Source organism: Musca vetustissima, unplaced genomic scaffold (assembly GCF_032173495.1).
Source record: "Musca vetustissima isolate MV318-11 ecotype Yass unplaced genomic scaffold, APGP_CSIRO_Mvet_v1 utg8614, whole genome shotgun sequence".
Classification (NCBI taxonomy): domain Eukaryota; kingdom Metazoa; phylum Arthropoda; class Insecta; order Diptera; family Muscidae; genus Musca; species Musca vetustissima.
This window is the reverse complement of record NW_026881398.1, coordinates 32,236-59,988: the sequence shown is the minus strand read 5'-3', so window position 1 is coordinate 59,988 and position 27,753 is coordinate 32,236. Positions and strand designations below refer to the sequence as shown.

The 27,753-nt window shown below is 36.1% G+C and overlaps 2 protein-coding genes across 2 annotated transcripts; one reads left to right on the top strand and one right to left on the bottom strand.

Annotated features, from left to right (window-relative positions):
* Positions 1-3,422: 3,422 nt before the first annotated feature.
* On the bottom strand, positions 3,423-17,497 carry LOC133327349 (uncharacterized). The gene is made up of 19 exons (XM_061535909.1): positions 17,387-17,497; positions 16,978-17,318; positions 16,587-16,910; positions 15,629-15,831; positions 15,269-15,567; positions 15,041-15,202; positions 14,381-14,962; positions 14,061-14,315; positions 13,606-13,992; positions 12,464-13,348; positions 12,050-12,398; positions 11,707-11,869; positions 11,399-11,588; positions 8,595-8,774; positions 7,534-8,534; positions 7,376-7,453; positions 3,933-4,428; positions 3,704-3,835; positions 3,423-3,536 (listed from the first exon to the last, which is right to left on the bottom strand). The coding sequence occupies exons 1-19, from the start codon at positions 17,480-17,482 to the stop codon at positions 3,429-3,431; spliced, it is 6,231 nt and encodes a 2,076-aa protein (XP_061391893.1). The 5' UTR covers positions 17,483-17,497; the 3' UTR covers positions 3,423-3,428.
* Positions 17,498-19,170: 1,673 nt separating this feature from the next.
* LOC133327345 (zinc finger protein 3 homolog) lies at positions 19,171-21,674 on the top strand. The gene is made up of 4 exons (XM_061535906.1): positions 19,171-20,145; positions 20,217-20,724; positions 21,169-21,289; positions 21,365-21,674. Exons 1-4 carry the CDS (start codon positions 19,171-19,173, stop codon positions 21,672-21,674), a joined length of 1,914 nt encoding a protein of 637 aa, XP_061391890.1.
* Positions 21,675-27,753: the final 6,079 nt, after the last annotated feature.

Below are 27,753 nucleotides of genomic sequence, written 5' to 3'. Positions count from 1 at the left end.
GGGGGCATTGAAATCTCCTAGTACCAGGCGGTTATTACCTTCTTAAAGCGGACTGATATCCGGTAAATAAAGCGGTGTGCCGCTATTTATCGGCGGTATATAAACATTTAGCAACTCTACCTCGGTAGCTCAACAATTGACTGCTACCCCCATGCATTCAATGTATGGGTCACTAGAGTATAGCTTATAGATAGGTCTGTACTGGACAGAATGGTGTAACAATAATGCAAGTCCCCCACCTCCGACTCTGGTACGATTCTTTCGCACAGCGTTGTAACCACCGCAATGTTAAAAGCTACTGTTCTCCTTCAGCTTTGCTTCCTGGATCTTATTCTTTTTCTACTCATAAACTCCACAATTTCGCTGACCTTGTTGCGGAGACCATTGCAGTTGAACTGCAAGAACGATGCATTTTCTAGGCGCGGAACAGCAATAAGTGGTGTTAAGTGCTGCGTGTTTTGCTGTTGATCGTATCCTCAGACGACGATTCCTGAGAAACATTGGGAGCATGAAGGAACGTAACTCCTTTCGCAGTACTCCTGGATCCGGTTTAAAAGCAACGTCAAACATGCGCCCATTCTCTATATCAATTGCATTTCACAGAGATGGATCTACGAACCAAGGAACGGTGTTTCTTTTTATGCCGGCACGGACCAGTAAGGTTCGAAAAGGCATTACGGGGTATAATGCCTCTCCCATGACAAAAACAACGCACACGTAAATGTATTTGTTGAGGTGACAGCCTCTGGTCGGAGTCCACCTCCGGGTCAATCCGGTACACAGAACCAACCGCCGTGGCAGTTAGAAGTCATAGTCGCCCCTTCGCACTGGTGCATGGTACCAAGAATCTCTCATCACTCATTGACTCTCCAGAAGGGAAGAAAATCACTATACTAAAAAATGCAACTAAAAAACCTTCAAATTTCGATATTTTGAGAATAAAAATAAATTCCATAAAAAGTGGCTTAAATTTCGCGCTTGTTCTAATATTTGTTCAGGTAATAGCCTGTGCAGCTGTTGTTGAAAGAACATTCAGACCTTCCAGAATGTCTTCCTTTGGCCTTGAATAGAGTTAACGCCCTTGTCAAAAAATATATCACTCACGTAATGATTAAGTATTTTGATGTCCATAAATAGATAAGTAATAAAAAATGCTATCCCATTTTGACAAGTTGCACATACAATGTATTGTTTTAAAAACAAACTTAAATAAAACCAGTAAGGAAAGTAGTAAAGTCGGACGGGGCCGACTATATGATACCCTTCACCACTGTGGGTATATTAAACAGGACTATTAACATGAAATTAGATGAAATAAAATACCTAGATCTATCCATAAACATGTCATTCGTTTGTTACAATGGGACAAAAGTATGTAGATCGACTTCAAACAAATATAAATAGGTCATCCGTTGGGCTATATCTGTACTTCTGGAAAACGCAACTACGTAATTCTATGCTCAATTTTGTAAGTTGTGCAAAATTTGATGTCAATCTGACTAACATGAGCAGTTTGATGCCCAATTTACTTGAAATCGGGCGAAAATGTATATGGAAGCTTTATCCAAATATTAAGCGATTTCAAACAAACTTGTCACAGGTTAGGTTATACTAATTTCAGAACATTTTGTTCCTATTGGTTCCTTGGTGCGTCAATTACTTAAAATCAATCTAAAATAAAAGGGAGCTATATCTAAATCTAGGCCGATTTTCACGAAACAAGGCAGACATCACTCTATGCTCAATTCAGTACGTTATGCCAAATTTCGTGCAAATCGAAGGATATATAGGGACGTTGGTGCATCATTTACATGAAATCGGACGAAACTATATATGGGAGCTTTATCTAAATCAGGACCGATTTTCTCAAAACTTGGTAAACATCACTCTAGGCTCAATTCAGTACGTTATGCCAAATTTCCTGCATATGGAAGGATATATAGGGACTTTGGTGCACCATTTACATAAAATCTGACGAAACTATATATGGAGCTATATCTAAATAAGGACCGATTTTCTCGAAACTTGGCAGACATCACTCTAGGCTCACTTCAGTACGTTATGCCAAATTTCCTGCAAATCGATGGATATATAGGGACTTTGGTGCACCATTTACATGAAATCGGACGAAACTATATATGGGAGTTATATCTAAATCAAAACCGATTTCCACGAAACAAGACAGACATCACTCTAGGCTCAATTCAGTACGTTGTGCCAAATTTAGTGCAAATCGAAGGATATATAGGTACTTTGGTGCACCATTTACATAAAATCGGACGAAACTATATATGGGAGCTTTATCTAAATCTGGGCCGATTTTCTCGAAACTTGGCAGACATCATTCTAGGCTTAATTCAATACGTTATGCCAAATTTCGTGCAAATCGAAAGATATATAGGGACTTTGGGGCACCATTTACATGAAATCGGACGAAACTATATATGGGAGCTATATCTAAATTAGGACCGATTTTCTCGAAACTTGGCAGACATCACTTTAGCTCAATTCAGTACGTTATGCCAAATTTCGTGCAAATCAAAGGATATATAGGGACTTTGGTGCACCATTTACATGAAATCGGGCGAAACTATATATGGGAGCTATATCTAAATATGGACCGATATTCTCAAAACTTGGCAGACATCACTCTAGGCTTAATTCAATACGTTATGCCAAATTTCGTGCAAATCGAAAGATATATAGGGACTTTGGGGCACCATTCACTTTAAATCGGACGAAACTATATATGGGAGCTATATCTAAATCTTGACCGATTTTCACGAAACTTGGCAGACATCATTCTAGACCTAAATGATTAGGCTGTACCAAATTTCGTGCAAATCGAAAGATATATAGGGACCGTTTACATTAAATCGGTTAAATATATATATGGGAGCTATATCTAAATCTGAACCGATTTTTCCCAATAGGGTTCGTCCTTGGGCCAAACAAATGAGCTGTGCCAAATTTCATCCAATTCGGATCATAAATGCGACCTGTACTTTGCTCACAAAAATACATGGACAGACGGACGGACGGACATGCATAAATCGACTTAGAAAGTGATTCTATGCATATTCTCAAAAGGAACCATGTGTCTATCTCGTTTCCTTTTGCCTGTTACAAACATATGCACAAAGACATAATACCCTGTACCACAGTGTGGTGAAGGGTATAAAAATCATAAATATTAATATGGTTATAAATTAAATAAATAAAACAAAAAATATATATTATAAACAATTCATAATAAGTATTTGATTTATTATTTTCATGTGATATAAATATAGAAGGAAAAAAATTAAATTAAATAAAATAACTTTAAGTAAAAATAACTTAATGGAATGGGTTAATGAGATATGAATGAATACCTGTTATGTATTTGCATATGCATTATGAAGAACTTAAATCTGCCACGCAATAATCTATAATTTCAATTCTTTAAGAGCAAAATTTAAAATAAATGGTAGTATTCCGGCATCTTCTAAATCTAAAATGTCTTGACGCATTTTAGCATTGCGTGTTGTGATGAGCTGAAATGAGAAATGGAGAATGGAAACAATTTTAAATATTTTGATTATGAGTAATAATAAATAGATAACATATTATTTCACAAATCCATCCCAATGTCTATTAAATATTTGAATATTTACCATAACATCAATACATTTTTAAAAATGTTGCGTGGTGTTATACTCACATTTTTAATTTGATTTCTTTGTTCGTCAGTTCGACAGAATGCCAAAAATATTGCAGCCATGTGGGGTCTATTCAAACGTTCACAATTTTCGGCAAATTTCAAAAGATTCAAAGAATGCACCACGGGACAGCTCTAAAAAAAAACAAAAACAAAAAACAAAAAAAAAAAAAAAACAAATAATTCAAATATAAAAATGTATTTTATAATAAAATTAATTTTCCAAACTCACCTGCAATCGGAACAATGTCTTATGCAATAGTTCCTCCTGTTCCATCGACTTGGTTTGATTGGCATTTTTAAAGGGATGCATTAGAACACAATCCCATGCCAAAATTAAACCTTCTGTGTGCAACAATTGCGGTTTACATGATAGCAAATCCACTAAGGCATTCAATTCCTTCACCATACCAATCATAACCATACGTTTCAATATACCATTCCAAACTTTCGATAAATAGATATCAAATCCAAGACAAATGTTTGCCAATATTTGTAATGTATTGGCGTTGTGAGTGTTTCGCTGCCATATTGTCTTGAGGATATCAATTTTATTGCTATTCGCGAATTTATCTAAACTAGAATTATAGCCGAGTTTTTTCAGTTCATGGACACATTTTATGGTAATATATTGCTTCTGACTCAAGGTATTGTCAAACGATTTACTGCCATCGTACAATTTGAAATAGCATTCATACATTTGTAGCTGTTTGGAGGTATTAACGGTGCTGCAAAAAGGAAAATAAAAAAGTAATATTAAATGGGTTCGATTGCATGGTCTGTTTTGGTTAGATCCTCTGCAAATATGTGTGAAAATGAGGTATGTTCCAAACACAAGTCTACCAGCAAATAAAAATCTGAGATGGTCAATTTCGACCCAATTTCAAAAACGTTAACAAATCTGTTTTTAAAAGCAGGTAGAATGAAAGAAGTATTTTGTTTTTACTTATTCGATATCCACACTAATCCCTTGTGGAGTATTCATAATACAAATATTCCAACTTATTTTTAAAATAGGTTAGGTTTGGGAATGTGCAGTCACTTTTGTGGCTGCAGCACTCTGAGACCGTCAGGTCTATTGTGATCATCCACGAAAAGAAAAATATATGGAGAGATCCATGGAGGAGAGAAGAAGGGGGATAGAGAGATGGGAAGCTTGCAAGGAAGTGTATGAAGGTAAGTATGAGATAGTATCGATGGCTATAAAGATTGGACAGAAGATATATTACGTGTCAAGGTTGTACTTTTCCCAACCACTTTAGTTTTCTAATTATGCTGTAGATTAGAGCAGGTTCCGTTGTTGAGAAGATACTAAGACTCGGTGGAAAATGAGCACCCACTAGTCTGGGCCGTCTGTAAGCCAGCACTGGACAGTGATGCTCAATTGTCTCCGTCTCCTCCTCGTCAACAGAGAGTCTACATTAATCATTTGTATCATGGTAAAGGCCCTGATATTGCAATGACCAGTAATGATTCCTGTCATTCATGTCATTATTCTTATTTCAGCTTTGCTCAGGTTCCACACTGAGTGTGTCCTTTTGGTAGACAGATTTCATAGGCTCTTTCGTCGAAGAACGCTTCAAAATTCCGATAAAGATGACATATGAGTGGTTTGATTGAGCCATCAATTGCTAGGTCTGTAGATTGAGATCCTCGTCTTGATAATTCGTCTGCTCTTTCTTTGTCCATGATGTCACGGTGTCTTGTTACCTAACACAGCCGATAGCTGTAGGTAAGTTGTTCCAAAGCTGTAATACACTTGAGGACGGTCTCAGATTTGGCTTTATGTGCCGCTTGACTATCCACAAAGATAGGCAACGGTTCAATGATCTCTGGATCCAGACTTTTTATCAGTTCCGCTGCCTTCCAAATCGCGAAGATTTCAGTTTGGAAAACACTACAGTTGCTATCCAGCTTGTAGGTTAACTCAAGGTTAACTGTAGGTTAACCGGCCCCTGTACCTTCTTCTATCTTGGATCCGTCTATGTAGAAAGCCAGACCGTCCAGAGGAGGGTTAGCCCGATTCCAGTCGTCTCTACTAGAAATAACGACATCTACATCGTCAAATTTCAGGACTGGTGATATATAGTCGCTTAGTTTTACGCGTAGGTCCAATGTCATACCTGGTTCGTTCAAGATACAACCATGCCAAAGACAACATTGCCAAAGATTTTGTTCATGCAGCCTTAGGGCATTACGTGCGGCCTGACACTTAATGATGAGGAACAGTGGCCTTAAGTTCAGCATTGCATTCAGAGATGCTTGTGGCGTGCTCCACATGGCTCCTGTTATTAAAATCGAGGCGGATCTTTGTACCTTATCTAATTTGCTGGATGTCGACTTTTGGCGCAGGCAGTTCCTCCAAACAAGAGAACCATAGGAAAGGATGGGCCTTACTACGGTGTTATACAACCAGTGTAATTTTTGCATGCAAGAGTGCACTCACTTCGCCCGTTCCTCAGCGTTCCTGTTCCATCGTAATGGATTGTGCCAAGGTACTTTGCTTCGGGTGATAGATGAAGTTGCACTCCATCCAGTGTTGGTGGAGCAGAAACGCCGAGCTTACGCTTCCTAGTGAACATTACCAGTTCCGTCTTTTCACCAAGGCCGTTCGTCTTGGCCCAGCGTGACAGCGCCAGTAATGCTCTTTGCATAAGCTCCGAGATTGTTGACGGAAATTTTCCGAAAATCAATATCACTACGTCGTCCGCATAAGCTACGACTTTGATACCTTTCCCGTCTAGTTCCATCAGTATGTTGTTAATTATCAATAGCCATAGTAACGGTGAGAGCGTCCCTCCTTGAGGTGTGCCTATAGTTACGATTTTTCTGATTTTGTATCCCCCAAATTTGAATTTTTTAATTCTGTTGTTTAGCATTTTTTCTATCCAACACGTAAGGGTTTCAGGAGTGCCAACTTTTTTGAGTTAGTGGTTTTCGGACTCAAGTTTAACGTTGTTAAAGGCTCCCTCTATATCTAGGAAGACAGCCAGCGTAAAGTTTGAATTTTCCATACTCCTCTAAATGTAACTTACAACATCGAGCAGTGCAGATTCTACAGACTTGCCCTTTATGTATGCGTGATGTGAATTGCTAAGAGAGGTGGTGTCTATACGACTCCTAATCTCCAGGTCGATCAGTCTTTCGAGAGTCTTGAGGAGAAATGATGATAGGCTAATGGGTCTATAGTCCTTTAGTGCAGAGTAGCTTGGTTTCACCATTTTGGAAATGTAAGTAACCTTTACTTCGTTCCATAGACCCGGAACGCAAGTGAGAGTCAAACACGCCGTATAGATCTTCTCAAGGATCAGATATATACTTAGTGAAACAAATTGAAGCATCGCCGGTGTGATTCCATCTGGTCCTAGCGATTTATATGGTTTAAATGTATTGAGTGCCCAGCGTATCTTATTTCTGTTAACCACCTTGCCAATCAGATCCAAATCTAGAGTCGCGAGAGGCTGAGTGTCATCACGTTCACCGTTGATGGCATCCACATCTTTGCAACCTTGGAAATGAGTCTCAGCTAAGAGATTAAGAGTCTCAGGTCTCGAGTCCGTCCACGCTCCATCTTATGTTTAAATATTTACTATTATTTTTATGCATTTCGAATAAATTGTACATTATGAAAAACTGTGTTTTAAAATCCAAAGAAAAAATAAATTATAAACTTACCCATCAGCTGGAAAAATATGAGCTACCAAAAATTGCACTGCCACTTCTTTAGGCCAGCTATTGATGACATAATTTGCTCTAAAAATACAAAAATTAAAAAAAAAAAACAATAAAATTATTAAATCATAAAAACAACTTCTAAAAAAATCCTACATTACCTTATAACATTTTCTGCCGATGTTCCTGAATCTTCACTGGCATTATCGGCCAAATTTTGATCTTCAAAGAGCGTTTCATCCAATACCGTACCATCTGGGGTGTCAACCGTAAACGACAACCATTTTTGTAGCAATTTAAATTGTATCGTTTCCAAATTCAGATTATGCAATTCGGCAATTTCTTTCACCACCGTATTGATGTCCAATTTACCTCCTTTCAATAGTATATCATGATGATACAAATGATATATTAACTCAGTGGGATTTTCAATAAGACGCATTGTCTTCTCATCGGTTAACCCATAAATGTAAAGCAGATGTTGTGTCTTCAATATGGGGAAATTTCGTTTAATTTTAATAATTTGCTCTTGACATTTTGTATCGGTTATTTCCTTTTCATGTTCTATACAATATTTATAACATTCATAGGATGCCTCAACTTGATCAGCACCATCAGGGGCATAATTGGAAACAAAATATAAGATCAGGAATGCTTTGGAAGGATTATGGACATGTTTAACCAAACGTAAAATGGATTTAAGGAAAGCATTATTTGTAGGTTGCAAATGCCATGTTTCACCATCATCCCGACTTTTGTATTCTGTAATGGAATTCTTAACAGCCGACATACAAAAATAGTCACAATTGTGTGCAATATCTGTGGAACCCTTAAGCACAGTGTGCATTTGTATAAGTGGAAACCATGATTCACAATTGTCGACATTTAATTCGGAATCTAAAATATCCTTCAGCGGTTGTTCGACAATCGGTTTAAATGGCAAACGATAACGTGCTATCTTCGGTAAGACACCAATCTCTTTTTGTGATTCAAACCACATATCATTCTCTAATTGACCGGGACGGTTGCGTCTTCGTACAACCATTTTATGTTTTAGAAAATGTAGAATACTTGTCCAAACTTGCATTTCTTTTGGCACAGCTTCGAAGTATAAGAGAATTTCGATGACGCATAAATATAATTCATAGAAATAGATGTTAATCTGTAAGAAAAGTTTTGAGGGGAGTTATAGTTTTTAACTGATAGGATTTTTTTATTTTACCTCATCTATAAATTGCTTAAGTTTGGATGTTAAAAATTCGGTATTTTTTATTTCATTTATATATGGTTGACATAGGTTGCGTATACTCTCAACGGTTGTTATCATCACCAATTCTTCATCTCCAAAACTATCTGTTTTGATTTCGAATTGCATTTCCTGAGCCTGCAAAATGCTTATAACCTGAAATAAGGAAAATTGAAAAATATACAAAGTGAGTCAAATAAATATTTTTCTCTATCAGCTCCCCAAATGATATCGGCTAGCGACATGAAAACCTTGTATGTCCCTGCTCCTTACTTTATCGCAAATAGCTGTGGCATGCGCGGACGACTTTTAAAGACATCTAATGTGGTCCCTAGAACCTTGGTGGTAATTAGTTTCAAATTTTGGACCCATTGACCTGCACACTCAAGTAGGCGCATGTTCGCTGTTGATTTTGTGGCGGACATTTCCTTATTCCTCGTCCGCTGTTCTGACTCTCGCATATATCATAATTTTTTGGTCCTGCCGTACATGGCGGACCACACTGGGGTCGCATAGTTTATAACAAACCGGTCTATAGTTGAATATGTTATTAAAAAGGTTTCTTTTTCAGCTCCCCAAGTGCGGCTAGCAACATGAGACCATTGTTTCTGCTCCTGATTTTATAGCAAATAGCTGTGGTATGCGCGAACCACTTCTAGAGACTATCGAATGTGTCCCCAAGAATCTTAGCCCGGATTTGATGACCGGAATTGTGGACCCATCGACCTGCACACTAAATGGTAGCAGCATCTCCGTTGTCCATGTGGTGGTATAGCTGAATTTCGCGTACGCAGCGATCTTTCCGTAGGACGTGGAATTTCAAAAAGGCAAAGTTAAACAGGTCCGGAGATATCACCACTCTTTGCGAAATTCCCTTTTTAAATCTATTGGCTTTCAACGTCTTATTTCTGAATTCCAGGTACGACTGGCGTCCAAACATATAATTTACGATCCAACGTTTTAAATTAAGCAGGAGGGTTGATCAAATGCTTTTGGTAAATCCAACGACACCATAACTGCCGTATTATTCGACATATTTCGTTACATGTGTGGAAAAGGCGTGCAAAGCATCCTTGACTGGCTTCAGTAGCAGGACCACCCTGTCCATTTTTCAGGCATCGGGAACTATTAGGGTGACTAACGACAAATGGAAAACTGTGGTTAGGTGCTTTACTCCTGGCTCATCAAATTGCTTCAACATAGCATCGTAGAGATTCTAAGCGCCTTGGATGATGTTGCGCTTATGAACGCATTTCCCACATGCTCCAACGTAAATTGTGGTGGTTCCTCCTGACTAAACTTTTTACCTCCATTGTCAGTTCTCTGATTCTAGGGTTTGTACGACGAAGTTCATCACGCTAAAATGCTAATCTTGCCGACTCTGCTGGGAAGTTGTGGTTCAATTCGGGTATATGACCCAGCTAACTGAGCATCAGAAGGAATGGACAGTTCTCTGATTGGTGAAATTTCTGAACTCTTGCCTATTGGCTTTCACATGGTAAAGGAAAGTACGACGTTCGGAAGTTATGACGTCGGATTAGTCTATTGATATTATAATAGGGATCCAGCGTCACCATAACTGTCCTATGTATTAAACGGCCTGTTCTGGTTGAGTCCTTCGGTTATATGTGTGGAAATGGTGTGCAAAGCTGTTGTTGTGCCATTTCCGGCAGTATCAATGCCTCCAAAGTCATAGCTATTGGCGACAAAATTGAGATCGGTCTGTATGATTCACCTTTGCTGGCATCCTTGCATGCCTTCAGTAGCAAAACCACCCTGCCAATTTTTAAGGCATCGGGAACTGTTAGGGTGATAAACGACAATCGGCACTTGCAATTGGGCGTAACGCTCGACGGCATTTTTCAAGTCGTTGAGATAAAATGACAAGTTGGAACAAACAAAGTCTCCGCATTACCTACCAATACATTTTATGAGGTTCTATAGTAAGGAAGACCGCCAGCGTTGAATTGTAGTTCTCCGTTTTTTTGAAGTATAAGGATTTTCTAATCTCAAGATCGAGTAACCTTTCCATTGCCTTCAAAAGAAGTTAAGAAAGACTAATCTGTCTGCAATCATTCGGTAAAGTGATACTAGGTTTCCCATCTTCCGGAATGGATGTCACCATTACCTTATCCGCAAGACTTGGTATGAAGCGTCAATTTGCAGCATCGCTGATGTTACACGAATTGGTCCTAGAGATTTATAGTCTTGAAAAGTCTCTACTCTCCGGAAAATGAGTATCTGACGAAAATTATATGGTCTCTAAACCAGAGACGATCCACGTGAAATCATTTCTTTAATACTATATATTGACTTAGGATCCTTTCATATTATTTTCCAAGATCTCACCGCTTCATTAACACATTTTATCGACTCACTAAAGCATATCCAAAGATCTACGTTTAGCTTTCTTAATCTCACTTTTGTACTTATTGAAATTTTATTTTCATACTTCGATTTTTGAGGGATGCAAGGTTTTCAAAAACAAAAAACGACTTAGCTTTTATGCAGGTCTCTTATATCGACTCACTAAAAAAATATATCCAAGACTTACGTTTAGCTTTCTCGATCTTAGTCTTATACCTATTAAAATTTCCTTTGTAGGCATCCCAATCACAAGATTAATCTTTGATTTACTGGCCTTTTTATATAAGTTTCCTATATCTCTTTGTCGGAATGCAAGATTTTCAGATAAAAAAACACTTACCTTTTATGCAGACATCTTAAAGATGTTATCCTGTTGATAAGAAAACATAAATAAAAACTGATATGGAACTTACTTGTGATATCAACATTTTTTGATAGTCCAAATTGAAATCGGCACTCATCCTCTCCAACAAAGAAACATCCAATTGTTTATTGTGAAATTCTTTCAGTAGCTGTTCTATAGAATCAATATCGGCATTGAATTTACCCTTGATTGAGGGATCTTGTTTGCAAAATTCCATATAATAAAAATGTTTGATGCGTCTGGAAAGGAAAACAAATAAAATATGTATATAAAAAAATGTTCCAAATACTTGGAAATGGATGTAAGTGAATTTTGTTTTGTTGTTTGAAATAAATTATTAATAATTTTGTTACTTACTTTGTCCTAATATTCTCCACATTGATGGTATCTTCCGAATGCACATTATACATTTCGGAGAGTATTAGGAAATTTACTTTTTGTTGATCAGTTTTCAAATCATTTTCCAGCTTTTCCAAAAGCATTGATGAATGTGGATCGGAAATGAGCATAACAAAGAGATCTATAAAAAACAAGATATATTATTTTTTTTTTCAATTTATTTTTAATTCAAATATTTAAAAGAAATTAAAAAGAAATAAGGTGGAATCTTTGTAATTAACTTTAAATTGGCCACATGAATTGTAAATTGGCTTAAATTGCAAAGGAAACGAATAAATAAATAAATAAATAAAAAGCTTACCCAGAAAGTTGACATCCTTCTGTGATAGGAGATGACGAAATACTCTACCCATTTGCAGGGATACAAAGTCGCAATTTATCAATTTACAATTATGACGTTTTTGATAGTCCAAAACATATTGGGCCATGGTATACCATACGGTGTGCATTTTATTTTTAATGAGATGTTCCAACGATACAAAGAAATCATCCTTGGCACTATCTACATCAATTTTTATATCCAAATTAGGACCAAATATGAATTCTTTTAATTTTATCAACAGATAATTGGTGGGAGGAGTTTGAACAATTAGAAATAATAAGGTGCGGGAAATAAATTTGACAATATGGATATGTTCACTGTGATTGACCTGTAAGATTTGAAATATACACATAGGGTACTAAGAGTATTTTTATTTTTTTTCTCCTAACATACCTTTGCTTGCGAAGTCTGAGTGGGTAATGGTGCCACATCATCAAACACCGAAACGGAATAACGTTTTTTGGGTTTAATTTCCTGTTTGATGTCAAAGGAATTATTCAAATTCGTTGAGAAATTCAATGTGATCTCGCCCACAGTTATTTCTGAGGCATCTATGGCCTCACAAATTAATTGCGATATTTCCTTATCACGATTTTCATAAAATTGTGATATGGCATCTGAACTATAACCGGTACTACCAATTCGCACATAATTTATTAATTCCGACAATTCATTGATTCGATTCGTCTCCACCACAGAGGCCCGAACCAATAACTCATATGCCAAGGGGAAAGCCAAAGGATCATTATCATTGAGTAGGGCAGCCAATGTACTGGAGTTCTGTGAACTTTTTGTCAGCTGTATTTGTTGGGCCAATAACTCCAGAGCCAAGTCAATAAAATCATTTTTATTATCCTTATTACAATCGATAATATCTAACATTTGATAGGTTAGTGCACAGGTTATGATGAGACATTTTGTACGCTGACACAATCGCTTTACCACAAACATTTTCGATAAATCCAAGGCATTGGCCAAATCGGAAATTTCACCAACAAAATAATTACAAACATTATCGGTTTCTTGGCTACGTTTAATGACATTTTCCAAAGCCATGCTGAGATAGTGTAGACGATTTTGATAGGGTGCCAAATCAATGACATCGTTGATTTGTAAATCGTATTTGTGCCGAAGAATGAAACGATTTTGTATGGCCTTCAAACGTTTCTGTGCTGTTGGACAAGTCTTAGATGAAATGAATTTAAAGAATTCAATTAGATTTTTTTGTTCCAATATTGCCGCCTCAGTTAGGGGTGTGGGAGAGTGTTCCAAAACTTCCTGAAAATAAAAACAACATATAAAGTTTTAAATTCCTTAAAAAATTATTTTTTTTTTAATCTCCATTTCGGAGATTTCTTAAAAAAATATATATATTTTTAAATCGACACTTCGGAGGTTCCTTAAAAAAGTTTTTTTTTTTAATCCACGCTTGGCGTGGTCCCTAAAACTATTTTTTATACCAACCTACGAAGCGTGAGGAATGTCTCTAAAAAATATTCTTCAAAAAAATTGTTTTTGTTTATTTAAAAACTTACCGCAAATAGTTCCGCCACCTCTGTGGCATATTTCGGATTTATATCGGCCTTAAGAGATTTAAAAAATTCACATGCCACATCTGGCTTACCCTTTCGCACCATTTGATAGCAACAATTAAAATTGGCCGCGGTGGCAATTTCTGGTGCTGCTTTCGTCAAAATGCGTATATCATCCAACATATCGGGTAAATCCATTTTTATAATACGAAACATAAATAAATTTAAATTCATATCTGATGCACAATCGGCTGGCCAATTATATTTGGCTTTCATAATTTTAATAACTTGAATTTCATATTCTGTATTGATTTTCAATGCCAATGGGTGGGTTGAGTAGCGTAATTTGATCAAAGGATCAACCGTATCAGGCCAGGGAACGGGAGAGTTCTGAAAAAGAATAATCACCACAAATCAATAAAAATAATCGTACATTTTTAGTTTATGTATTGGCTTACCTGTAGCACTAATAAAGCCGATTCCAAACGATCATCTTCATTGTGCAAAAGGTCGATGCAGGCCACTGATCTCTCCAGCCATGTGGAAAATGAATTTCGACTGGCAACCAATTGACATATATAACGTCTAATGGCAGCCACTGGAGATTTGCCTTTTTCCTGATATATTGGATAAAGGAAATCATTGACCAAACTTTTTAAATTATCCAAATGGACACGTAGCAAAATACATTTAGCCGTTTCATCAATGCTGTCCTGTAGGAAGGAGAGAGTTTAAATTTTAATAAAAACACTAAAATTTTAGTAAAATTCCTACCCACCTGCAAATAATTATCCAATGTAAAAATAAGATTATAACTCTTCTTCAGCACAAATAAATCCTGCAGGGCATTAACCAAATCCCTTAGCTTGGAAATGTTACGTTCATGTTGCCGTCTCACATCCGAGTGCATAAATTGTATATCCTCAAATATTTCAGTGACTTTTGTTGAAAATTCCAAACCAATTTCAGGCCAATGTTCAGCATATTGCAGTGAACGTGTTTTTTCAATACTCCAGTCGGTTATGAATGGCATTATATTTGGATGGGTATTACTAACAACTGGAACAAATTGCCTAAGCCATTGTAAAATATTGAAAGGTTTTGTATCACTGGGTATTAAACTCAGCAACTTTCTCAACTCATTTTCATTTAATTGCGGTAATATGGCACATGAGTGACGTTTCCAGATTAAGGATGCTGTTGACATATCCGATTTAAATAAAGAATTTATATATTTTATTAAATTTGGATGATAGACAAATTTTTGCCAATCCATATTTATTTCATAGGGATCAAGAATGGCCAGTGTTTTCAAACGATCCAATTGCTCAACAATTTCTAAAATATGTTGTTCGTCGATCTGTAAGGACAATATGAGAGGGGTTAATAATTAATACATATTTACATATATTGAAAAGTGTGTGTGTACACATTATACCTCTTCATCCAAATGATTTAGAACCTCTTTAAGATATTTCTCCAAAATCTTTCGGGATGGTATGTTAAACATACGATTTTGCCGGAAGAATTCTTTGTTTTCAATTTTGTGTAAAAGTTCCATTAGATTGGCAAAAAGCTCATTTAATAATTCGGGGTTATTCTGAAAGAAAAAAGAGAACCGGTTTTAATATTTTTCGATTATTTATGAAGTAAATCATATACTTACATCACTCAACGAATTCATTTCAACTAATATCTTCTTAGCCTTTGCCTCATAAATCGGCTGTAGACATAACTCAAATTGTCGACCAAAATCTTCAGCCTCTTCCAAGTGGCCCTTGGCAATTAGTTTCTTAAAACGTTCACTTGGATGTGTTTCCGAAACCAAAATCATTTCCAAAATGGTGGGTAAATCATTTGCATTACATTCACCACCAGATAAATAATATAAATTTACTGAACATTTTGGTTGCTGTACCAACCAAGAGTGTTCCGACACATCCAATTCATTGTGGCATTTAAGACCTGTGAAAACCAATAAAAATTGCAATTAAAAATGGATTTTGAAAATGGGTGGAGCACTTACCGGGATAATCGACAATTTTAATACAACGTTCATCTTGTTTGGTATGCTTGGTGAGAATAAGGAATTCAATATGCTCATCATTGCAATCCATAACAATTAGATTGTCGATTAATAATGGTGGATCGCTTAGCTCACAGGTATCCAATAGAATTTTTGTATATGGACAAAGTTCCAATAAATGTCCCGAATTGGTTAGAATGATACTAAGGACAAAAATGTAAAAAAAAAATTAGTAAAAGGAGGTCTCTAACCCGAAGTTATTAGACTCAATCATTATGAAAACTTTAATCTAGATGGTAATCTTAATTAAAATAATTTTTAAAAGTTTCCACTGCGAATCTAAAATGGCTAGTTCATGACACTACAGCAGAGAAAATGGTTAAAAAGGTAACAAAAAATGGGAAAAATGTGATGGGAAGACAAAATTGATCTTCATTATGATCTACAATCTGTTGATGATAGTCAATTAGATTTCATATGATTCAGAAAAGTGCGGCGTACAGACGTAAATAAGTCGGGTGGTTTATAAACAGAAACGATGATAGGTCTGATCTTAGGGCAAAGACGTGATGCCAGGTTACGTTATTTATCAGACACGGTGACACCATGGTGTGTCCGGCGAACTTTGTCAATCTCCATTAATTTTCTATTGCCGGATAATTAACGGGGAATAAGGATATTTAACGGCGGAATGTATACGTTAAAGAACTCTACTTCGGCGGTATCACATTTGACTGCTACCACCATAAAAAATTCCATGTGTCACAAGAGTCAGACTTAAGCGAAATTGGTCTGTGCTGGGCAGAATGATACAACAGGAATCCATCTCTGGTACGTTCCATCTTAAAAGGTTATACCCACCACAACTCTGAAGTCTGAAGGCCATTGACATTCCCTCAAAGTTCAAAATATGACTTAATACGTTATTAAATATCAAGTATAGTAATAACGAACTTACATGAAATTTTCCAAATTATAGATTTCCTTGACACCCTGATACATTTCGGGAATACTCAATCGCACAATATCATCCGGTGACGAACGCAAATAGACAGCATTATGAGCACCGGCAATAACCAGTGGTTCCATTTGTTTACTCATATCAACATAATCCATATTTTGATTGATCAACAATGCGGCAGTGATTTCATTCAGCCCCCTAATGGTAAACATACGTTTGAGGCAAACACTGGAGAAATGTTTTTCCAAATCGCTTATTTCATTTTCAACCAACGACGTGTTTAATTTATCCTCCAAAGGACTTTCATCGATTTCGGTCAAGCTGCAAAAAGTTTTACATATTTGTTTTAGTCAATTAAAAATCAATTTGGAACTAAAAAAATACCCACCTATAAACACTGCCATTTGTGCATGTTATGCAAAATGTATTGCCCACCTGTTGTATGCCAGCAAATGTCTTGCCACCCACAACATGTATATCCTCGGCTTTAATCGATTGACTAAACAATGGTACACCCTTGATATAAATTCCATGAATTTCACCATCACTCAAACCGCAGACAATTAAATTGCCTGTATGCGAAATGGCCAAAATATCAATGTTGGCATTAAAAGACAATACAAAACACTTGGCCACAAGTTCATCCTCCAAAAGGAAAATGCTTTTATCCACGGCCACAACCATACGTTTATTTTGCACCGAGGCCTGCACATGAGGATGATGTAGGATCTGGAAGACAAATTAACAACAAAAAGCAATTTAAAAATACTGCAAAATTCCTCAACACTAAACCGCACCTCATCTTCACTGGTAATACGAAATATTCCCCGAGAAGAGAAAGCATTTGAAATAGTTTCATCTTCCAAAGGGGATTGTTCAAAATTATTCCACATCTTTATTTTGTTTTTCTATTTATTTTCGTTCTTCTATTTTGAAATTCTTACAAAATTTGCACAAAATGGCTGTATTTTGAATGAAACTAGCAAATCTCGCGCTTGTTCTTGTTCCACTTCTTCTTTTTCGATAGCATTCACTGGCAACTGATAGCACGTAATTTAAATTTGAGGGAATTAGTAACGGACACGTAACGTAGACTAAACATCGTTTAGTAAGGGATCACTTACACTAGATGATTCAAGGTAAATAATGGTTTAAACTATTTCAAACTCTTTTCTATAGAAAAAAATCATCACACCACTGATGACCACCTTTTTATTAGAAACAAACACAATTAAGGACACATTATCTTTTTTGAAAAAAAAATCGCAGGGAAGAAAAACTCTAAAGAACAAATTCCTCAGACCAATGAGCACTCTTTCATATATAAAAGGATTTTTTTTTTGTAGAAAAAACTGTCCTCAGCGGTCTGAGGAATTTTTTTCTATAGAAAAAAGAGTTCTCAACGTGTTGAAGATATTTTCTTTAGAAAAAAGAGTCCTCAGTGGTACTGAGGAATTTTTTTAGAAAAAAGAGTTCTCAGTGGTCTGAGGTTTTTTTTAGAAAAAAGAGTCCTCTGAGGTCTGAGGAATTTTTTTATAGAAAAAAAGAGTCCTAAGTAGGCTGAGGAATTGTTTTCTATAGAAAAAAAATTTGAAGACCAGTGAGTACTCGTTTTTCCCTATAGGAAGAAAATCATCTGACCATTGAATTTTTTTAACGAAAACGTAAAGAGCTGAGCACCAATGTTTTGGTTGGTAATTTTGTGTTATCAATTTAATGTGAATAGAGAAGCAACAGCTGCTTGTGCGTGCCAATTGCTGATCTAGACATCCCACTTTGCATTTTTCGTTCTATAGATCCCTTAGACTTTGGCTTGCTAAGAGTCTAAACGCAACCATAGAGTCTAGAGTCAGCGACAGTCGTTTGCCGTGTGTTTCTTATGAGTCTAAACGCAACCATAGAGTCTAGAGTCAGCGACAGCCCTTTGCAGTGTGTTTCTTATAGACAACGGGAAATCGCGACGGCTGACGTTCTCGTCTAGCCGCTTGACGCTAAAATAGATTTTATTCATTTTTGCTCAGCGTCATACTCAAATGTTCTCTCTTGCTCTCAGTTGAGTTGCCATATTTTAGGTAAAAATGAACAGTTCTACCAAATTTCAATGAGAATCTATATCAAAACATATGGCAGTGCTGTTAAAAAAAAACAAATATTTTCAAAGATTGTGGACGTTTTTTGAACGAATTAATAATAAAATGGAAGAAAAATAATTTTTTCAATAATTTTATCCAAGTTCCTTGACATTATTGTCTATTAAATAATAAATTGAATTTTGTTTGCACAACGTAAAATTTTCTGTCAGAAAATAAAAACAAATAATTGACATTTTGTGCCGCTAACGCCAACTCTTTCGTTTGGTTTTCACGCCGGCGAAAAAGTATGACGCTGACTCGTGACTCTCTGGTTGCGTTTAGACTCTAATGGCTTGTTGGGCTTGTTGAAGTTTGTTTTGGCTCCTTATTTTTATCTGCTTCTTTCACGATCCGCTGGTCCATAACAATTGGAGTGATAAGGAATTCAAGGAATTCCGCAGCACGAAAATAGCTTCTCCAGCACCAAACCAAGAAGCACTGAACGAAACATGATCTACCTTTGCCGCCTTTGTGCATCGCTAAAGAAACCGGACCACTTGATTACCATCAACGATGAGACAAATGATATTTGCCAAAAGGCCAAGGAGTGCTGTCAGGTCCACATACGAATGCAGGATCTAAAACCGAAACAAGTTTGTCAGGAATGTGTGGAGTCATTAAATGACTATTATAAGTTCTATATTAAAGTAAAAGAGGCTCAGGAGGCATTAGAGACTATTTATCCCACGCCTGAGGAGGACAAGGGGAAGAATGGAGAAGTTGCGACAAACAAGGAGAAGGTGACAGATGAAGTGGCACAGCCTGTGGAAATAGGGACACAAGCCGATGATGAGGACAATTTGCTACAGGAACTCGAAAGTCCTGAAAATAGTTCGCCTAAACGTACTAAAGCCCAAGCTGTAAGACGGGAAAGGGACAGAGTAAAACCTGCGACCAAAAGGAATCCAACCAATACAAAAATAAGAAAAATTGTTAATAAAGAATCGATCAAAGTTAAACAGGAAAGAACCAGCGATAATGAAATTCCAGCACCCAGACATCCCTCAGCCATAAAACGGCAAACCGAAGTTATTGTGACAAATGAAGCTGACGAGGATGATAATGACAATGATGGGTATTTGGAGGAGGTCTATACCATATTAAATATGGGAAAGGGTAGTAATAGTGATGGAGATGATGGCTATGATGAAATGCAGTTACAAGAAGAACGGGAATGTAATGAAAATATACATAAAGGGGAACCAAATGATCAATCATATATGGGAGATGAAACTTCGGAATATTATGAGGTTGAGGACCAGGTTAACAATACTAAATTAAGTGGAACCAATGAAGGGGAATATCATGAAGAGGACACGGTCAATGATGAACAGATCTATTTGGAGGAGAGTAATGCAAATGAATACGATATGGAGGAGGTAGAGGAAGAGGATGTAGGCAATGAAAATTATGAGGTAGCGGAGGTTTGTAGAGACTATTAATTAGATAATGTGTTAATATTTTATTTAATTTATTTTTTCGGTATATTTTCTAGGACTCCTCCACCTTACCACCCCATTTGCAATTGTCACATTGGACCTCATATCCATTTCTTTGCAGCTCTTGCGACTACAAAGCCGTAACACCTATGGATCTATTCAATCATGCCAATAGCACACACTCCATTGAAAATCTTCAAGATCTGCAATATAAATGCTATGATTGCAAGCAATTAATTAACCATTATGTTACGTTCCTGAATCACATTCGTTTTGAACATCATCCAGCATTGAAATTGAAATGTGATGCCTGTGATATTGCCTGTAAAGATTATGTCCATTATGCCAATCATCGTAGTCGTGATTGTACACAGCTTGCACAATATCCCGAAGTTGTACCCTGTAAACAATGCTTTCGTAATTTCGATTCGAATACTAGTTTACAAGCACATACCCGGCAGTATCATTCGGGGGCGGGCAAGAAGCCAAAATATAAATGCCAATATTGCAGCAAGGAATATACATGGAGGCGTAGCCTGCTCAATCATGAAATGTCACACGGATGTAAGTTGAAGGAATAATAAAATAAAAATTTGATTGGATACTAAGTAGGATTTAGGTCTTGTTATATACCACTCAAATGTTCTTCTTAGACAAGGCAAATGGGGGTTTCTTTTTTTGAAAACAAAATGGGTTTTTGTGTAGAAGACTGGAAGATCCTCTTATTGAACACTAGTAAGTCTTTTTATAGAAGTCTAATAGGTATTTTTTATAGAAGACTAGTAGGTTTACTTATAGATGTCCAGAAGGTCTTCTTGTGAAATACCAAATAGGTCTTTTTGTGGAACACCAAGTAGTTCCTCTTATAGAAGACCAGTAATGACTTCTCCAAAAATGGCTTCTTATAGAATCAAAATATAACTTATTTTAGAAGACTTGTCTTTTTCCTATATATAAATCACTCCCTCCATGTTAAGATCTTATTAATTGAATATTTCCTCTTTCCAGATAAACGTGAATTTGCCTGCACGATATGTGGCAAGAAATTCTTTAGTAAAATTCATTTGGAATCGCACATCTTTACGCATAATTCAGAGAAACCATTTGAATGTGATATTTGTCATAAAAAGTAAGTCGATCTAATAAAAATAAGTATTTTTTATTAAACATCCATCCTCCCCTCTCTGCTCTCTTATCGTTACAGTTTTAAGACGGCAACAATTATGGAACGTCATAAAATTGTTCACACCGATAAAAAACCATTCGCATGCCAATTTTGTCCGAAAACATTTCGTACGCGAATGGAAAGTATCACGCATGAGAGGGTACACACCGGTGAGACTCCGTTAGAGTGTAAATTCTGTGAGAAACGTTTTCGTTTTCGCAGTGCATTGAGCGCCCATTTAAAGGTTCACTTGGGTATTAAGGAACACGCTTGCCAACATTGTCCAAAGACATTTACCGATATATCGAATTTCTATAAACACATAAGACGTAAACATGCAGATGTTTAAAATAATTGTATTTTATTTATTATATACATAAATATTCCATTTAATATAAATAAAAGATGTTTTTAATATGTTAGAAAGAGTTTTCTGAATAATACAAAAAAGAAGAGGAAAAGTGAAGCCCCCAAAATGGGCTTAATAGACGACTAACATTTCCAAGTACTGCGGGAAGACGTATGCCCCGATACGAGCACGGATCATTTCTTACTCTATTGGACGACTTAAGCAGCACCACATCTAAGATGTTGCTTCCCACTCACGTTGAAGTAACACTTATATTCCGGTATGACCTTCTAGATGGCTTTAAGCCATCCAATTAAACCATCCATACCTGGGGATTTTCTACTTCGAATCCGGCAGATACTGTCCGCAACTTCTATACGTTCAAAACTCGAAGGCTTTGCCAATTCATTAACATCCATAACTGGAGATTTCTTACTTCTTATCCGGCAGATACTTGTCCTAAGTGTAGCAAGGAATTCTCATAGAAGTAAATCATCTGCATTGACCCACCTGGTACTCTGAAATATCTAACTCAATCGCTTAACTTGCAGCCGCATCGTAACTTGCTCACCGTTCTACCAATAGACGTCTATATAATCAAAACTCGAAGGCTGCGCCGATTCATCAAGAAGTGGAGAAATAATCCATACATACCTGCACCTAAAAAGCTCGTCCTTACACGTTGTAAGTGCAGCAAGGAGTTCAGATTTATATTTAAGTAAATCATCCGCATTTGCCCCATCTGGCACTCTGGAATTTCTTCCTCATTCGCACAACTTTTCGCCGCATCGTACCTAGCTCACGGATCCATCATTTGACCTTCGAACGGAGAATTGTTGATACCTGGGCGCCTCGATAAGTTTTTCCAGGCTCAGCTGGCGAGTTCTTACCATTGTAAGAGACCATGCCATGGTTGACACTAAGTCCCCACAGTCAGTCTCGAACTCGACATGGTCAGATGCCAATTAACCTCCACAAACCATGACGACCAATGCCAATGTAGCGGTTTCCTAAAATTCCATTATTCTAGACGATATCAATGCAAGCCTGCAGACTTTATTGAGGTAACCGGCTCCTTTCACCTTAGGAAGGTATCTCGACTCTTCTCTGAGATGACTCACCTTTGTCAGACGAGGAAGGTGCTGGATACTACTGTGAATAGCACTACGGTAATTAACACAATGGTTATCCTGGTGATTATTCCAAATCAAGGTGAGTCTTCTACGACGATGAGAAAATATGCAATCTCTAGCGAGGACGAAGATCCCAAACCCATCTACACGGCGTGCAATGAAGTCTCTCGAGACGCAGCTCGCTGTTGAAGTAGAGACTGGTGCCTATGACCATCCCATCGAAACGATTAATGAATCATAAGCACAAGAAACTACCGAAACCGCAAATGCCAAAGAGATCTCTGACAAAAATATTTACCGGATACCAATTAACTTCTACAACCGATTTATCGGACGGGCCGCGGACTCTATAACCGACAAGGAATTCCTTCTGATTAAAAGGAATCTGAAATTCATTTGGAAGTTCATTCGAAACTATCTAACTGACATTTCGAGTGACTTCCTGATTAAAAGAATTCCTACGTAGCGTTCGAAGTCTACCACAGTAGTCCCTCCCCCAGAAAAGGAGAAGACTGTGAGTATTCTGAGTACAATCAAGACAATGATGGCTGGGACTTCTGATCACTCAGCAATCCCCAAAGGGTCTCTGACTGTTGAGATTTCCCCATGACCATCATCCACTACTGATGAAGGCAAAGTACTGTTCATGACGGACCGCTGAAAGGCATCCAGGATGATGTCTTGAGCGAAAGAACAAACCTGCCGATCCGCAAACCGCGAGATCCGCCTACTGTTGAATTGCCGAAACCCAAATCCAGGGTTATGACAATTGATCAGTTGTTGCTGGATTTAACAAAAATGGCGAATACAAAGCGTGGGTTCGCTACAGCTGAGTCAACTTCTGTGACAGCTACAATATCGCCGTCGAATAAATTCTCGGTTATCGACATGGTCAGACGGATCGAGCTGCAGCGACTATGTTGGTTAGGCCATCTTGTGAGAATGGATGAAGATGCCCCAGCTGAGAAGGCATATAAAAGCGAGCCAAGTGAAGGTTCACGCAGAAGGGGAAGGCCACGAATCCGATTGAAAGATCAAGTAGAAGACAACATCTCGGAAAATGATCATTCAAATTGGATGAGATGCGCACGATATCGACGCGCCTTGAAATCTTTTTAAGCTCGGCTTATGGAACAACAGTCCTCTCATAAGCCAGCTAAGTAAAGTAAGTATTGATTTTGGTTGGGATATGGCGCCCAATTAATAATTCTAGTTCGGTTTTGTGTATGAAACAACTCGAAATCGGTGTAATTCTAGCCACCGTCTTATTCACTTACCCGAACTTACACTTCTCCTGGCCTTGGAATACAAACTGTGAGAATAATGCTGCTCTTCTAAGATGTCATAAGACTTATTTCCCACTAACATATCCTGGGAGGAAACCTCTGCTGGTATGGCGGTCTATTGAACTAGCAGCCCTACGAAAAATCTGCTCACAAAGCATACAATAAAGCCAGTAAGACAAAATTGAGTACTGATTGGGATGTTTATAGAGAACAATTAAATAAGTACAGACTTAAATCGAGAACGGTAAAACTTACCTTAAAATACATCTAACCTAACCTCACTTTATTAACCAAATAATAAAACTTCATATTGTTTTTTTATTTATAGATCTTTTTTTATTGGAACTAAAGTTGATTTTTTTTATTTTATTATTTTTTGTATTTTAAAGGTATTAAGTCAAATATATTGTGTTTTATTTTTATTTCTCATTTATAGGTTAGGGGATTCTTTAGTTATTTTAATTATGTATGTAGGTATGTAATTAGGCATATATTTACTATATTTATATAAAAGCATTTTTTTAATAAATATATTTTATTTTTCTTTATTTTATTATGCTTGAATGTGTGTTTTGTAAATATAATACAAGTGTAAGTTTCCTGTTATTTTATTTTAGCTATAAACTATTTGTTTGCTCCTTTTGAGGTTATGTTAAATAAATTGAAAAAAAAAAATGTTGTTGTTATTATTATTAATAGTTAATGGGGGAATGTTGTTAGCATATCCAAACTTCATAATCATATTTATACAATCATTCCTTGTTTATTTATTTATTTTTTTTGAAATTTGTAAATATTTTTTAGGCGCCTAATTTTCTTTTTTTTAATTATTTATTAGGGTTAGGTTATGTTTCCTAACCTTCATTGTTTAAGAGTTTATTTAGTTCGTTACTTTTTTAAGTTCTTATTTGTTTTGTTTTTGGGCTAACTACATTTAAAAACTCATTCACAGTCAGACAATTTCATTGATTTTTTGTTTGTTTTGTTACAATTTTTGTGTTAGTTTCGTTTATTTAAACAAAAAACAGAGAGTATTTTGGAAATACTTTTATTATAAAAAAAATAAAAAAGGGGGAAAATAATATTTTTTGTATTTTTATTACTACTTAGCATGGTACAATTATCAAGGAAAATCCGCCATTTAAACGAATGTTAAGAAACGCCTAACAAATGAAGGCGTTTTTACACCATACATTTGTTTTGTTTGGCAGTGTTACACTTGCCATACGTTAAGGTTTATGGTGTAAGGCTACGTTTAGACAACTAAATCCACTCGATCTCAAAGTTAATCATGTGCATAATGCAATAATAAGGTGATGTAAAATAACAAACAAATTTGTTTTTTTCTCGACCATCTCTCAAATTTTTCTTTATAATATTTCACATGGTTGGCAACACTACACATCGAATACAAGTAGAAATTACCCACTTTGACAGTTATTCGAGACATCAGCTGCGCTAAATGGACTACCTATTTAATGTGCCATGATCCATTGGATATTTGACGTATACGCTATGGAATTGACATTTGAGATCGAGTGGATTTCGTAAATCTAAACCATGATGCAAAAATAAGGTGATGTATGATAACAAAAACCTTTGTTTTTGTCTCGATTATCTGTCAAATTTTTCCATATAATATTTAAAAGGGTTGGCAACACTGCACATCGAATTCAAGTAGAAATTACGCACTTTGACAGTTAATCAAGACATCAGCTGCTCTAAATGGACTACCTAATTATTGTGCCATGATCTAAACGTACCTTATACATTTAGGATAGGTTTACATTCAACTCAAAAAATATCAAGACATCAAGGAGACCAGCTTTATATCAGCTGCTTTTCATGTTTGCTGTCAAAATCCATGATTGTGAATTGACTTCTATTATGAAAACTTAAACAAAGCCCAATTAGGAAAAATCAGCTGACTTTCGCTTGCTGGGTGACCTTATTAATAGATCTTGATTTTGGCGTTATTTAAGTTTTTATAATGTAAAGTCAATTTACAATAAAGAATCTTGACAGCAAACTTGAGAAGCAGCTGATCTTACTAGATGACCTGATCAATAATCCTTGGCACGGCCTATTTTTAAGGCCAAACAGGATGAACAGCTGATACTCTTTCGGGCTGTTAAAATGCTACCTTATTAATTATACCATGAATTCGATTATAAATGACAAATTATAAATAAATACTTTTATTTTGCTTGCCAGTTAATTTTGATTTTTAGATGGCCAGACATATGGAAATGAAAATTTACCTTTTCTTTTTGGTATATGTAAGAGAGAGAGAGAGAGGGGGTATTTATATTGTGGTAGATTAGTGATGGCAGCAATTAATACTATTTTCATTTTGTTTTTATTTTTTGGGTTGCTTTGGAATTTCAAAAGATGTAAATGCATTTTTATTGATATATTATTTTAAGGTGTTTTTATATACTTGTTAAATGGTTTTATATATAAATGTTACGGTTTGCTTTGGGTTATATTTTGGGTAGTTATTTTTATATGAAAAAATTACGTTTCTATTAATATTGGTTGAAAAAATGTAACGATCTTCATGTTGTGTTTTTTTGTTTAGTTTTATAAGGGTTTAAATAAAAAATAAATAAATAAAATAGTGTAGTGGAATACATTAACGAAATCACCTATTATAATAAAATGATTACCAAGTACAAATTGATATTGGTAAATGCAACCCTGTTAAGGGGAAAAAGAACAACAAAGATGATGAAATAAAAGTAGACGCCATTTATTCGAGTCACGCTTAAAAGTTATCAATAGAAGTTAGAAATACAAAAATATTAGAATTAAAAAAATAAATATGATAAATTGAACGACGTTATGGGAAATTCGGCATTTCAGGAGTGGCATATTAAATTATATAAAGAATAAAAGAACCCAATTAAAACTATATTTTTCTTTAAAAATTTAATAAAACTTGAATAAAAATATTTGATAAAATTCAGCATTTCAAAATTTTTATTTTTATACATATACTACGCAACTATTTCGAGCTGGTATTATAAGTTTGTATGACCCCAAGAATTTTAACGCCACGAAATATAGGCCCTAAACCCACTGTTTAAGTAAGAATCGCTTTTATTTGTATTGTTGGGAAATGCATCCTTTGAACGCTCGTGTTCATTGTGTTTGTTTGCATACTCATTAGAAAACTGCATACTCTTTATTGCTACAACATTGAACTGACAGTTTTCTAATGAGTATAGTTTTGCGCCAATGACACTTTTCAGCATTGTTATTGATCTTCTTCTTTTCGTCACGATCGCTACACGTAACACAGGTAATCTGTTCTTCCCAATTCTCTTTATTTTCCCTATTATTATTTATTTTTATTACCTCAACAATGTTCTGGAATCAGAAACTAATACGTTCGTCTTTTATTTCATTGCCTTTTTCGAAACGCAATTTCGGCGCCTTTACACCCACCATTTAGCATATTAACCACAACCACACTTAGCTAGATTCTGTCTAGCAAAGTGTGGTTTCATTTGTAATCAAAGTGAAATATGTCTCCTTCCCATCGCATATTAAGTGCTATACAGCGTTCTGTGTGAAGGAGTGAAGCCAAAGGTCAATGACATTATTGGACCATACCAATGTTGCTTCAGGCCTGGCAAATTCACCATTGACCAGAAT